At 38.6% G+C, this 15549-nt stretch overlaps 1 protein-coding gene across 1 annotated transcript in view; it reads right to left on the bottom strand.

Annotated features, from left to right (window-relative positions):
• Positions 1 to 15549, bottom strand: part of dpy (fibrillin-like protein dumpy) — a 79316-nt gene that overhangs the window by 57378 nt on the left and 6389 nt on the right. The window contains 26 exon segments of the mRNA XM_018447670.1: positions 47 to 180; positions 750 to 1156; positions 1279 to 1547; positions 1714 to 1889; positions 1973 to 2174; positions 2359 to 3003; positions 3085 to 3267; positions 3414 to 3608; positions 3787 to 3843; positions 3846 to 4020; positions 4091 to 4357; positions 5574 to 5770; positions 5867 to 6131; positions 6322 to 6574; positions 6668 to 6818; positions 6958 to 7373; positions 8011 to 8392; positions 10161 to 10349; positions 10458 to 12218; positions 12419 to 12667; positions 12812 to 13105; positions 13399 to 13830; positions 13941 to 14192; positions 14317 to 14502; positions 14598 to 15113; positions 15229 to 15462. Of these exon segments, the coding sequence (XP_018303172.1) occupies positions 47 to 180; positions 750 to 1156; positions 1279 to 1547; positions 1714 to 1889; positions 1973 to 2174; positions 2359 to 3003; positions 3085 to 3267; positions 3414 to 3608; positions 3787 to 3843; positions 3846 to 4020; positions 4091 to 4357; positions 5574 to 5770; positions 5867 to 6131; positions 6322 to 6574; positions 6668 to 6818; positions 6958 to 7373; positions 8011 to 8392; positions 10161 to 10349; positions 10458 to 12218; positions 12419 to 12667; positions 12812 to 13105; positions 13399 to 13830; positions 13941 to 14192; positions 14317 to 14502; positions 14598 to 15113; positions 15229 to 15462 (8487 nt within the window).

The raw sequence follows: 15549 nt of genomic DNA, 5'->3' as shown, positions 1-15549 counted from the left end.
ATCAACCGTGGCTCGGTTAAAAAGTTAGTAGGCTGTATTTTCCTACCTGTTGTGCATTCGATGTCTGGCGAACCGCTTGTACCTGGTGGACATCGGCAAACGAATATAGCTCCATCTCTAATACATTCGGCGTTCTTCCCGCATCCATTCGTTCGACAGTCTCCTAAATCTCTATCTGAGCTACCTATATCAACAAATCGTTAGTGATAATATCAATCAAAAATAAATTGTTATAAATATTTATTATCTTACCATAATATTGAAATATATTTTGAAGCATTTTATTGCATACTTATACCTTGTTATATATTTTTAAAATTTATTTATTTGTTGTAATAATGATACATACGTATAAAACAATTTCCTCTCTCAATTTATTTTGATGTTATTTCTCCTATTAATATCTTGTTAGATCCAATAACATAAAATATAATACATACATGCGTGCATCGGATCGCCCGATGGATTATTCGGTGGACAATAGCACTGTGGCTGATTCTTATAAATTCGACAGGCTGCATTGATGCCACAGCGAGTGTCTTTGCAAAGATCGCCGTCGCAGAGACACACTTGATGTGGGTCGCCATGGCATCCCGGATCACATGTGCACTCGAAACCATTCAGAGTTTCTCGGCATTTAGCGTTAATACCGCAAGATTTTCGTAAGCATTCATCCCCGCCTAAGAGTGATTAAAAAATCGCACGTATTAAAAAAGTTATTTTCGCAAATATAATTTCTATAAATGAACTTGCCTTTCTTGCAGTTGATCTTCGGATTGCCAAAGTGTCCTGGCGGACAAGAACATTGTGCCTTTCTGTTGATCACACGACATTGCGCATTGAAGCCACAGACGCCATGCTGTAAGCATGGATTCGTACAAACACCGTATTCGCTGCAATGTTTGTTTAGCTCGCAATCGTCATCGTGATGGCACTCCAATTGGTAACACTCTTGACTCGGTTCACCCTGATAGCCTTCTGGACATAAGCACACCGCTCGATGGCTCGAAACACGGCAAAGTGCATTTATTCCGCAAGGCGATCCCTGGGCGGAACATGGATTCTCACACTGGCCATTTGTGCATGACAATGACGACGGACAGTCGGAGTGGGTGCGACAGCCAATGAGGCATAAACCTCCATCGCATACGTATCCCTGTATTTAATTAATAAAATATAATTTTAATATTAATATGAAATATAATTTTAATATTAATGTTACGTTAACATTAAGTCAAAAGACGATAATTTCTCGATGAAAATTTTCTTGGAATTTACCTTTGGACACGCATTGTTGATGTCGCACTTGATGCGACATTTACCGCTATGACAGACTTCGCCGCAAGAACAATTGTTCTCATGGTGGCAGCTGGTGGTACAGAAGCCAATTTCGTCGCACTCGCACGAGCCATCGCAGGGAGTCATGGTCTTGGCACAATTAATTAACGCATTACCATAATAATTTGCGGGACAACTGCATTGAGCCACATGATTGACTACTCGACAACCGGCACACTCTCCGCACGCTTTGCCACCATCGCATGGACCTGAAGATCACAATGCAATTGCATTACTAGATGAAATATTTCAAGTCTAATCTAATGTATCAATGGTTGTGTTCGGTTTTGATGAAAATTTCATTCTATCTTTATTGCTCATTATATACGGAAGGATGATAAAGTAAAGTCAACTCATACGTGAAACTATACTTACTTTTACATTGATTGTTGATACAAGATTCATCGCTCGGACACGTGTTATCACTGCGACATCCAATGTCACACATGCGATTGTGACATATTTGATTTGCGAGGCAATGATCATCGCTGTTACATATCGCTTTGCAAATACCGCCGTCACAACGTTCGTCGCTCAAACAATTCGCATCGCTGAAAAGATATAATTACTTAGTATATATATTAAAATATTAAATAACTTTTGTTACAATTTGTTGATAGTTATGTATCCTAACCTTCTGCATGTGGAATAGCACGATCTGCCGTAACACGTTTGTCCTGGTAAACATTCAAGTTCAGACGAGCAAGGAAGGAATGTCTGCTTGCAACCAATATGAGCATCTCCTACCAACGGCGATGGACACGTGCATATCTTTTGATGATTAACGATTGTACATTTGGCATTTACACCGCAGGCGCCAGCCAATAAGCACGAATCTGTAAGCAAAGAATAATTAAATAGAATAATAAAGGCTAATAACAACAATAATAAAAATATATGTTTATACAAAAAAATAAAATACAAACGAGCAAAAATAAATTCCAAATGATATTGATGCTCAGTTTTGACAGAATTACAAACAATAAAATAAAAATATAAAAAATATCAGTAACCACCTACCAATACACTGATTGTTTATACACTCGTAACTGTCCTGACATTCAATGTCCGCTCGGCAACCGGAAATACATACTAATCCCTCGCAAATCTCGCCACTTCTACAATCTTCGTCCCGTCTGCAAAGTGACTTGCAAATGCCAGAATTGTCGCATCTCTCGTTGCTCAAACAGTTCGCGCTGGATGAGCAGACGGGTGTGCAAACGCCAGCGATGCAAGCTGTGCCCACAACGCAATCTCGATTGGCCTGACATATTGGGCCCGGTGTTCTCAGACACGCGACTTTGGCAGTTGGGTTTGGTATAAAGCCGATAGAACAGGAACAAGTAGCACGCTGGTTGAAAACGGTGCACTTGGCATTTGGTCCGCATGGCGTAGCTTCGCATGGATTCACGCATTTGTTTCCTAAACAAGCCTCATTCGCGTTGCAGTCTTCATCCGCACGACAACCAAACGAGCACATGTTGTTCAGACAGATGTGACCTAAGAAGCAGTCGTTGTCCAACCGGCAAGTCAACAAGCAATTGCCGCGTATGCATTTCTCGTTAAATGCGCAATCATTGTCAACAGTACAGACTGGTAAACAAACGTTCTCGCGACAGGTGTTGTCTCCGTTGCAATCTCCGCTTCCAAGACATGACACTGGTACTATAATAATAGATGTTTTATAAAATGTTCAAAGAAATATCGAAAGATGTTCAAATTTTGCAGACTCATTCATATACTTACATCTTACGCATTCTACTTCGGAGTTACCGGTAAAACCTGGTGGACAGCTGCACTGTTTAATGTGACTTCTCACTTTGCATTCGGCGTTTATGCCACATGTTCCTCTCACACCGCACGGATCTAAGCATTGCCCGTTCAAGCAAACATCGGACAAATTACATTCCTCATCCGATTGACAAGATGCTGAAACGATATTATTTGCGATATTATTAACAATATCATTAAATATAGTAACAGAAGAATTGCTTGTCAGATAGTTATTTATACGGAAACATTGATTTAAATGATCACAATCAAGAAAATTAAAAATTTAACGATTATTTACTCACGTCGACAAATGCCTTCATAACAATAAGTGTTGACCAAACAATCGATTTGTGACGAGCAAACTACTGGTCTCGGACGACATCCCACACTCAGATTATTAGGATCACCTTCGTAATCGGCACGACACTGACAATTCGCGGCATGATTGCTTGCAACACAATCTGCATTTGGACCACATCGAATACGTGCGCAAGTATCTGAAATAAGAAGATAAAATATAACATATAATAAATTAAATATATACACATTTCAAATCCCACACATGCACAAGCATTAGATGTATTACAATTATACATATAAAAAAGGTAATAAAACTATAAAATACAATCAATGAAATAATACTATAAAATAAATTGGCAAGCTTAAAACACGTACCAAAACATTTCGGTACATTATTGATGTTGACACATTTGGCAGTTAATGGACAATCCGTGGTTGACAGCCGCTATTATAAGGATCTCCGACTGTGCCAGGTTGACAATGACATTTGAAATGTCCTCGTGTGTTTTCGCACAATGCGCCCGGTGCACAGGGTGCATTCGCACAGTAATCTATCAGCTTGCAAGCACGAGTGGGTTCTCCTGTATATCCAGGTTGACACGTACAAACCTATATGATAAAATATATTATATCATAGAGATCATTGTCAAACAAAATTCTAGTGTAACGAAATAATTACCTGGACATGTTTCTCTGTTGTACAAATAGCATTCACACCACAGGGATTATGTGCAAGACAAGCGATTCTGCATCTGTGAGAATCGCAGATCTTCTCCTGTGTACAGTCATCATTAACTTCACATTCAATAGATTGACAGCCAATTTTGTCGTCTTTAGCGTTTCCGAAGAAGCCATGTTTACAGGAACACGTTGCGGCATGATTATCAGCTTTGCATTCGGCATTACGGCCACAGAGGATTACATCACAAGCTCTACGACACTCCGCCTTGATTGAAAAAAATAGAAAGAAAAACTTTATATATGGGGAATTCTTTGTCAAATCGACCACCGACTGTTCCAAAATTGTACATACTTGACGTAGAAAAACCACCTTCCACACAAATGTAGCTTCAGGCATAAGCTATATCGAAAGCCATGTACAATTGCAAAATTCAAGATGGCGGATCCAATATGGCGAATATGAAGCAGAAAAAAAATAAAATAAAATAAAAAACAGTGTCAGTTTTCATTGAATTCACTTTAAAGTTTGTTTTCAAGTGTGTCATCGACCCTGATTACAAATCTGCTGTCAAATTTTAGAAATTTAAAATGGCAGACATAAAAGTGCAAAATATAAAATAGTTTAGAAATTTACTTTAATCTCGTATTAAGAGCTTCAAAAATAATAAAACAATACTAGTATTCGTTTTTCTACTTTTCATGAAATTTGCTGCGAATACGTATTCTATTTTTCAATTAGTGTAGTAAATAATTGTTTGATAATATGAGTAAAAATAAAATTAATTGAAAATAAAAAAACAAAAAAATTAAAAAGCAAAACATTAAAAAACAAAAGAATTAAAAAAAACAAAAAAATTAAAAAAAGCAAAGTAATGCAGGCTTTATGTACATACATACATATATATGCGTGTTATATAGACAGTCTCAACTCCCTGTGAAATGCAAAGAGCTTTTCGAGTTATCTATTTTGCACTTATATCCGCCACTTTAAATTTCTAAAATTTGATAACAGACTTGTAATCACGATCTACGACACACTTAAAAACAAACTTTAAAATGAATTCAGAATTGATGACATCACTCAATTCTTTTTGAACTCTTTGTGCTGTATGGGTAATGATATTATTTTTTATTTTATTTCCTTTTTCTTCTGCTTCATGTTCGCCATTTTGGACGCCATCGTGAATTTTGCAATTGTTCACATGGCTTTCGATAGCTTATGCCTGAAGCCATACGCTTAGTCCGCGGCCTATACGATAAATGTCCTTGTTTATCCTGTAGGTTACACAAAGATACCTATCGTATAGGTCGCGAACTAAGCGCACGGTGTAAACGTAGCCAATGGAACCTGGTGAGTGGCCGATCCGACAAAGAAACGCCCCATATATATACTATATATATATATTTCTCTGATAGAATCGATAAGAAAATAATTTTCTTATCGTAATTAAAATTTTATTTTTAATAAAACGTAGGATTACCTGTCCAATATTATTCTTAATACATTTTTCATCGTATGAGCAATCATTGTCTGACGTACAACGTAATTCTTGAACACATATATTATTATGGCAGTATTGATATTCTGGGCAGCTAGAATTACTTCTGCAGGTAGGCTGACAAAGACCATTAATACAGAGTTGATCGCCGATGCAGTCTCTTGTACTTCCACAAAGCGCTGCAAGTAGCAACAACCAGATTGTGAAATTTAGAGATTTTTAAGGTATATGATTTATAAATTAACTACACTTCTTCGTAATTGTCCGATGATTACCTGTGCATATCCCTCCGTTGCATACTGAACCGGTTGCACACTGTGAATCACTTTTGCAATATTGAAGCGGAGTGCACCCAAGATTCGGATCACCTGTGCCGCCAGGTTGACAGGTGCATACCGCGCTATGATTAAGCGATGAACAATCAGCACCATGTCCGCAAACGTTCGAAAGAGAGCAGGGATCAACGCACTTATGATCGAAGCATGCATCTGATGGACTGCAGTCACTGTGATAGTTGCACTCCAGATGAATACATTCCGTCTAAAACAAATAAGAAATAAATAAAAATAAGATAAAATTAAAGTAAAAGACTAACTTAACTATACAATACTTAAAATACTTAAAAGTTTAGAATATCAATTAACCTAATAGATTATAATATACAAAATATTGTATCAATGTTAAATAGTTAAATTTTAGAAAAGAGTTGAAACTCAAATTTAATACTCACTGCCGGATTTCCTGTAGTTTGTCCAGGACATCTACAGTTCGGAACATGATCACTTGCGAGGCATTCTGCGTTTCTACCGCAAATGCCTGGTGCATCGCATGGATTAGTGCATCTGTTATCAATACAAGCGGCTGAATTTGGACAATCTGAATCCGTGAAACAGTCGCCAGGTTCTTTACAACCCGTTTTGAATGGATCCCCTACTAAACCATGCGGACAGACACAGGCGAACGATCCCTCTGCATTCTGACATCTAAACATTTTTTAAATATTTTATTTTAAAAAGATCTATGAATTATAAACTTTTCTTCTCGCATAATTACTTATAATAATAAGTTTTACTCACATAGCTGAGGAATGGCAAGGATTTTGCAAACATTCGTTAACGTCAGCGCAGATGTCGCCGATAAGGACAAAACCAGAATAGCATTTACACACGCTGACATGATCGATAGCTAGGCAATTACCATATCCACAATTTACTTGATTACAAGGACCTGACAAAACAAAAATAATCAAAAATTTTAAAGATCATATAATCATTTTCTTATAAAAAAATATTATAATGTAATCTTTTCTTATAAAACTAATCAAAATGAACGTAGTATTTATCGATCCAAGGATATTATAACTTACTGCTACATTTATTGGTCTCTTGGTTGCAATATTTATCCGTTGGGCAGTCACTGTTAGAAAGGCATTCTACTTTAAAGCACCCTGAGGCATCGCCAATGTAACCAGGCTGGCATTGACAACCAGCCGCATGATCCAGAACGGAACAAATAGTATTTAAGCCGCAGTCGACGAAAGAGCACGGATCTGAACAATTGTGTTGAACGCAGGCTTGAGTATCAGGACAGTCCTTGTGCGTGGTGCAGTGATGCGGCAGCACACAGCCCAATCCTATAGGATCGCCCGCGGTACCTGAAGGACATGTGCAACGGTAAGATCCATGGAGATTGATGCACTCAGCACTTGGATGACATGGTTGGTCATCACACTCGTTGATATCCAGGCAATGTTCGGGACCGACAATAAATCCATGGCTGCATCTAAGAAAAGAAATTAAACGTCACAAACCTTTTAGGACAATTAGTCAGGGTTAGGTAAGTTAACTAGTTTTTTTTAACTAAGTTAAGTTAAAGTTAACAGCCTTGAAAATTTAACTTAATTAAAATACAAGTTAATCCATAATGAAATTAATTGAATTAAAAGTTAAGTTAATAAAAAAAGTAATTGAAAAGTTAAAAGTTAAATTTGGTCCGAACGAACAACCAAAAAAAAAAAAAATTGGACCATTTTATATAATTTTTCGTATTTTTCCTTTCTCAGCATATTTATTAAAGGATCTAGTTATTTTTGTTCACAAATAACGATTATATAATATAAAATTACTAAATTATATATTCATTATCCTCTCGCATTGTGTCTGAGGATTAACTTAAAAGAAATCAAATTAAAAGTTAATAGTTACCACAATAAAATGTAACTAAATTAAGTTAACAAGTTAAAAGTCTAAAATGTAACTAAGTTGAGTTAAAATTAATTAACTTTTTAACTTTTTAACTTAACTTTTATCATTTTAATTTAACACTACCCAACTCTGCAATTAATAGATATTTATAAAAGTAAGAATGCAATATATAAGTGATTAATCAATAAAGTAAGTCTGGATTAAAAAGGCAATACCTGCACTTGCTGTTAATGCATACTTCGTCGCGTTTACAGCCGACGTCCGAGGTGCAGCCCGCCTCGCACGCGCCATCGATACACAATTCGCCGGGCAGACAATTACTGTCGCCGTAACATATCTTCACGCAAATGCCATTCTTACAGTGCTCGCCTTGTGCGCAATTGTTCTGTTCCGAACATTGACACTGGCATAATCCCGAGACACACAGATGTTGACTGGGACAATCTTGCGGAGTTTGGCATATGTTTGGTACTCGAACGCAACCTTGTTCTGGAGTAGGATTACCATGGAAACCGAGAGGACATGTGCATGTGATCGCGTGATTAGTGCAACTGCAGATCGCATTTGGTCCACACACATCTTTTCTACTGCAAGGATCTAGAAACACACAAGTTTCTTGTTTTTCTTTCAAGAACTACGACATCATTTCACACATTGAGAAACAAATCATATGTTTTGTTAAGAGGAGAGTCTTATGTAACTAGTTCAAAAAATCGAAATTTTTGCTTTAATCAATAATAGAACACATGTAGAAAAAATACTCTCGAAGTTACAGAACGAAATTCGATGTTTTAAAGATTCTACAGCCCATTTCTTACGCACATACAGATATACAACCAAGCAGCGCGCGTCGAGACTTTCATTCGGATCGGTCAATGGTTACAATAAAAAAAGCAAATATTTTCTCAAGCATGTACCTATAAGTCAGCATTTATGTGTATATATGTTCTTTATTGTGTCGATTTAGCTCACAAGGGCGATATTCGACAACGGTCTTTCCAGAGCCAATCCTGTTTCGAATTTTGATCTGTACGAATCTAAAGCCAAGATATTCTATCCGAACAAAAGTAAAAGTACAAATATTCGTGCAGCGAAGGCTTCAAAACGAAAATTTTGTGCAGATCAATTCATTAATGAGAAAGATGAATGTATATAGGACAAAGTGCAATCGCGAAAAAATTAGCTACTGCGAGTAGTCAAAATGTTGTTTATAATCCCGTTCATAATTGCTAACAGAATTATAGAATATTTAACTGTTTTTGGCATGCCATCAGAAATACTTATTTGCAAAGAATGCAAGCAAAATATAAAATTTGAAGAAGCAGGAAATCGGACAGGCTTCGATTTTAAACTTGTTGTTACATACCGCTGTAATCACAAAGATATAAGCTCAGGGCCTTTTTTTATAAATAATGGTTACGAAATTAATCAAAGCCGTCTTTATTGCGGCTGGTTTTAACAAAGGTTACTATACAATCTTGAAAATAATGGAAACGCTGAAGAACAAAATTGAACAGCAATGTAAATTATTTACTGATGCATGACACCGAGCAGGTGACGAGGAGTGTCGCAGCACGAAGGAGGCTCGGATAGCTGGTAGAAAATAAATCAAATTAAATAGATTCTACGAGGAAGCTGAAGGATTGTTATATGGATCCGGAGAATAGCAGATTAGAGGAAAACTACTGTAAGCTTCTTTTCCTTTTACTTTTCAATACCGAAAACTTTAAAAGCATTTTTCTCGAAATCAGTTTTTGGGAATTGGCGGAAAAGATAACTCAAAAACTACCATTACACGACCAATCGAGTTGTCTCTGAGCATACATATTATTAAATATTATAATTTATCGATGAACCTATAAAATTAATAAAATAATTAATTTAAACTATTATTATTATATAAATAGAATGAAACTTCATGTGGGCTAAAATCGTACTTTTCTTTAAGTACCATCATTTATACAATTTTCAACTTTTTGCTTATTTTTTATTCTCATTGAAAATGTAATTTTATAGAAAATAAGAAAAAATTTTGCTTTTTTATTTCAGATAAGAACAAAAAACGCTACAATGCCCGTCAATTCAAAACTCCGACAATGAGGCTATACATATAGATCTATTTATAGCTATTATTTATGATTATTTTTAAACTAAAAAATTTTTTTACTTTTTAAATTATGCGTTAGAACATAAAATTTTTTAATTGATTCGTTGCATCATTTCTTCAAAAAAAATTCCTAAAAATTATCTATTTTTTAGCGATTTACTCTGAGACTCCCCCCTTAATATATTTTACACATGTATACAAAAAATCTATTTAAAATGAATATGAGTCAAAATTATAATAATGTGGCTCGTGACATACCTTGACATTTATTGTTGATACACGATTCGATAGTCGGGCAATTTTTATTACTGCGGCAGCCAAGGATGCATCCTCCACTAACACATGCATGATCTACTAGGCACTGAGAATGCGCAATGCATGATATCATACATTTGTTGTTAATACATTTCTCTCCGTCTGAACAATCAGCGACTGAACGACATACAGCTAAAACAGCCAAAATTCTCTGTTTCATAATTTGAATAGTTTCAAAATAGTGAAATATTTGCGATGTTACCGTGATTATTAATTGTTTATCTATTAAATCAGGATTACCTCTGCATTGTCCATCAATACAGTAGCTGTCTTCGCATTGGGCGTCGACTGTGCAATAATTAGTACCCCGCACGCAGCCGTGTTCTGGACCCCTCGAAGATGGCACGAATCTGTGAATGCACTTGCAGCTCGGCTGATCATTTACGATCTCGCAGAATGCGTTAGGACCGCACGCATTCTCGCATGGATTAATGCAGCGATGCTCATGACAGACGGAATGCACTGGACAATCCTTGGGACTAGAGCAGTGTCCTTCCGGCTGGCAACCGTTCACATAAGGATCGCCGACATGATTCGGTGGGCATTGACACACCGGATTGTTGGTTGGACCAGCGACACACAACGCAGTGGGATGGCAAGAGTTCGGATGACATGCTTCCACGGCGACGCATTCGACGTCGGGTACTGGGTTCGGGCGAAGTCCAGGTGGGCATTGACAGATCGCTTTATGATCTTCCGCTATACAGACCGCGTTTACCCCGCATGCATTCTCGTCGCAGGCGTCGTAACAAGTGTGCGTAAGTCGGTTGCAGAGTTGCGCCGGTGGACAGTCGATGTTGTAGACGCAGGGCACCGCGCGACACCCAGACGTTGAGTCATTCGGATCGCCGGCATACTGTCCAGGCGGACATTCGCAGTTCGCCACGTGGTTATTGACAACGCAAAGTGCATTGGGACCGCAGGTGATAAAGTCACAGACCAGTTGACAAGCGAGCGGGCCGTCTGGAGTGCTACGACATGTCTGATCCTCCGCGCACTCGCTATCCGTAGAACAACGGTTTTCGCGCGGACTGTGACATCCTCGACGATCATTCGGATTGCCAATGTAGTCCGGTAGACAGTCGCAACGGCCATGATGATTCTCCGTCACGCAGCGAGAATTCGCGGTACAAGTGAAACCGTCGCAAAGCGATACACACTTTAATACGCCAAGCGCGTCCGGTCTACAGCCCTCGCTCGAGTGGCAGTCATCATCGCTTATACAATCGGGTACCGACGGCTTCTCGCAGGACGACTGCACCGGATTCCATTCATAGCCGTCCTGACACTTGCAAGTGGCGTGACCAGGTACGATCAAGTCGGGTTCGCATTTTTGATAGGCACCGCATATCACTTTATTGCAAGGATTTACACAGTCGTGCACGCCACCATCCAGAGTAATGCAGAAGGAACCTGCCGAACAATCCGAGTCATGTGCACATCCGGGTATCACGGACTTGGACGGTTGGCAACCCTCGATTAAATTGCTCGGATTACCCTGATAACCATCGATACACAAACAAGAGGACACATGATTCTGCGTGATGCATAATGCGTTCGGTCCGCATTGCAGCTTGCTGCATGCATCCACGCACTTACGGACGCCTTTGCCGATCTGGAAGCAAATCTCCTGCGGCTCGCATTCAAGGTCATTCAAACAGTGGCCGTGCAAGTGGCAACCTTTGTGCAAATCATTGGGATTGCCGCTATAACCAGGTGGACATACGCACACTCCATTCTGGCAAACGGATCTGGGACCGCATTTTATGTCGCTGCACTGATTTATGCACTTATGATTGACACAGATGTAATCGAAGGGACACGGTACAATGTTGCTGCAAACACAAGTAGAAGGATCAGCGCATGGTCCCACTTGTACTTGCTGACATCCAACGAACGGATTGCCGAAAAACCCGTCCTTGCAGCGACAGTCATAACTTCCAAGGGTATTGATGCACACCGCATTACTTCCGCATGCATTTCCGTTGCATTCATTGATATCTAATAAAAACATATAGATACATTCACATATAGGTTTTTATATTTATCACTATTTATACTTGATATCGTAAAGAATGATAATATGTTATATAGAAAATTAATCAATTATATTTTTTTAAATATTTCATATCACATTAGTTCTATACATTTTGGTTATAAAAGAACTGCGAAAGAGTCAGCTGAAATTAATAAAAACTGACCATAACATTGAATGTACGGGTTGCCAGCGAAACCAGATGGACAAAGGCACTCAACAGCGTTAGGACCTGCATTACAATGAGCGTCTTTTCCGCACACCGCAGTAGAACAATCGGACTTTTCTTGAACCCCACAACCATGATAAGGATTCCCACCGGTACCCGGATGGCAGACACACTTTGATTCCTGAAGACCGTATTCGCAATGTGCATTTTTCCCGCAGAATGGATCGCAATGTGGCGGTTGAATGGCTACGGAAAAAAATTACATTTATTAACCAGGATAATGTATGATTAAATATTATTTTTCCTTACGCAGAGAAACATTCACAAAATAAAATAAATATCTCTATCCTTTCACATAATATTAGAATGTATTACGTTTGTAATACTTACGTGGCATACAAAGCAGATCGGGATTGCCGACAAAATAGGGATTGCACACGCATTTATTCGTTAAAGGATCGCACATGGCTCCGATGCCGCAAATCACCCCTTCGCAGCGCCGTTTGCAGCGTCCACTGATGCATACGCTCGGTTCGGCGCACGGAATTTCAGGAGAGCAAACGTCCGGAACGCACTGTCCACCAGGGAAAGGATTGCCCATGAAACCTTCGATACACTTACACGTCGGCCCATCGTAACTAACGATACATTGAGCCCCAATGCCGCAAACAAAACCGTCGCATTCTAAAATCAAAAAGCAAAGTATTATTTCATCTAAAAACATAGTAAAGATTTAGATGATAAATTGATAACTTACTGACTGAAAGTATTATATGAAAACTAAGCTATGCTTGTATTATAAACAATTATCAAATTTCTTTTTAAATTTAGATTAATCATTTATTCTATGACACCCATAATACATCAAGTAACAATTTTTTTTTAATTTTTTAATACATAAATATATGAAAAATAATAATTTTAATATGTAAAACTATCCAAATTTATAATAAAAGATTTCTAAAATTTGCACTTACGTGAAACGCATTCGTTATTTTTGCCTTCCGTGAATCCGATCACGCATCTGCACCATGCTGCGTGTTTATCCGGCTCGCAATATGCGTTAGGACCACAAGGTACGTTATCGCAGGGATTGACGCAATTTCCTTGGACGCATGATAAATAGTTCTCGCAATGGTCATTTGACGAACACTCGCTTTTACCGGTCGGAGCTCCAGTACAACCAGCACCGTAAGGATCGCCAATCATACCTTTAGGACACTCGCACGTGTGATCCCCTTTCGTGTTGATGCAATATGCACCGTGTCCACAAGGATTGTTCGCGCATTCGTTTACATCAATACATCCATGCTGCGGATCACCTTCGAAACCAGCCTCGCACATGCATCGCGGTGGGTCGCTCGGTGTGCATTTTGCGTTAATACCGCATGGGAAACGATCGCAAGGATCTGCAATAATAGAATTCAATAATAATTAGACGTAGAAGACATTACGTTTATCATGAAAATTTATATTACGCCTGAGCTGTGTTCTAATAATGTGAAATTCGTAGACTTACTTTTGCAAAGATTTCCATCTAAGGGATCTGTGTAGAACGGCGGTGGGCACACACATTCCCCAGGCTGCACGCATTTCTCGTTAGCCTTGCATTCGTGGTCGTTGGTACATCTCTTCTGTGCCGGAGAACAAAGTCCATTGTATGGATCGCCACCGTATCCGTGCGGGCATACGCATTGATGAGAACCTGGTAGGTTGATACACTCGGCACCGTAGCCACAGACTTGGTGACCCACGATGCATTCATTTATATCTACATAGGAAATAATATTTTTCAGTCGATCGTATCAAATACAATTATATTTGCTTCAAATTGCTGTCAATTAAATTTACAACAAAAATAAAATTTCGTTTAAACTATAATCATTTTGTCATACCTTCACAGGAGCCATCGGACTTGGTCGTGTATCCCTTAGGACAGGCGCAATAACTGACACCACCGGCAATCGTTATACACTCAGCACCACTTGGACACTTTTCGCCTTTCGAACATCCGGCAAGCATGCATTTACCATTGACAATCTTGTACGGAGGTTGACATTGACATTCGATGCTGTTGCATTCTATAATTTTTATAATAAAAATTTTTAACGATAACTAACGCACATTTTTAATAATAATATAATTATTAAAATATCAAGGTTAAATGAAGTCCTACCTTCGCAAAGCGAAAAGGGATTTCCATTGAATCCTGGTGGACATTGGCACTCATAACTGCCAGGGAGATTCTTACAAATTGCGTTGACACCACAGGCAGGCTTCTCTCTGAGCTCCATACATTCGTTAATGTCTCTACATTTACCGGTCTCGTAATCGCGCGTGTAACCACGTTGGCAGATACACACACTGCTACCCACGAATTCATCCTTGATGCACTGTTCTCCAGCGGGACAGGGCGCACTGGGACCACACACATGAGGTGTTTTAGATTCCTGGCAACCGCCGCTGTAAGGATCACCCGTCATGCCGCTTGGACACTGACACGAGAAGGAACCGGGCTCGTTGTTACAGATTGCGCCCGGAGGGCACGGATTTATCGCGCACTCATTGATGTCTCGACAACCATCCTTTATTCCGGGCTTTCCTGTGTAGCCGTTGCTGCAGAGACATGTCGCCACGTCGTTCAAGAGCATACAATGCGCATTGGGTCCACAAGATAAATCTTCACATGGATCTGATTAGATAAGCACGAGATTATGGACTGACATTTTATTCACAAAGATAAACCTCCAACATTTGATATAAAAATAATTTCATTTAATTTTTAAATAATATATCATATTACATACGTCTGCAATCGTTCCCGACGTTGGGCTCAGGACACAAGCATCTTTTTTGTGGATCACAAATAGCGTTTCCTGGGCAGTCATCGTCAACTTCACATCTCACTATGCCAACGCATTTAATGTAAGGATCAGGATCTGGTATAGTTTCTTCCGGACAAGTGCAAGAGTAAGAACCTTCAGTATTGGTGCACGTTGCTCCATGACCGCAAACGTTAGATTTGGTACATTCGTCAATATCTGTGTATTTATTTAAAAAATATATAAACACAAAAATAAAAAATAATTAAATTAATAATTCTTATAAATAAATATATATATATATAT

The sequence above is a fragment of the Mycetomoellerius zeteki genome, unplaced genomic scaffold (assembly GCF_001594055.1).
Source record: "Mycetomoellerius zeteki isolate Tzet28-1 unplaced genomic scaffold, Tzet1.0 scaffold206, whole genome shotgun sequence".
Taxonomy (NCBI): domain Eukaryota; kingdom Metazoa; phylum Arthropoda; class Insecta; order Hymenoptera; family Formicidae; genus Mycetomoellerius; species Mycetomoellerius zeteki.
This window is presented reverse-complemented; position numbering and strand designations above follow the sequence as displayed.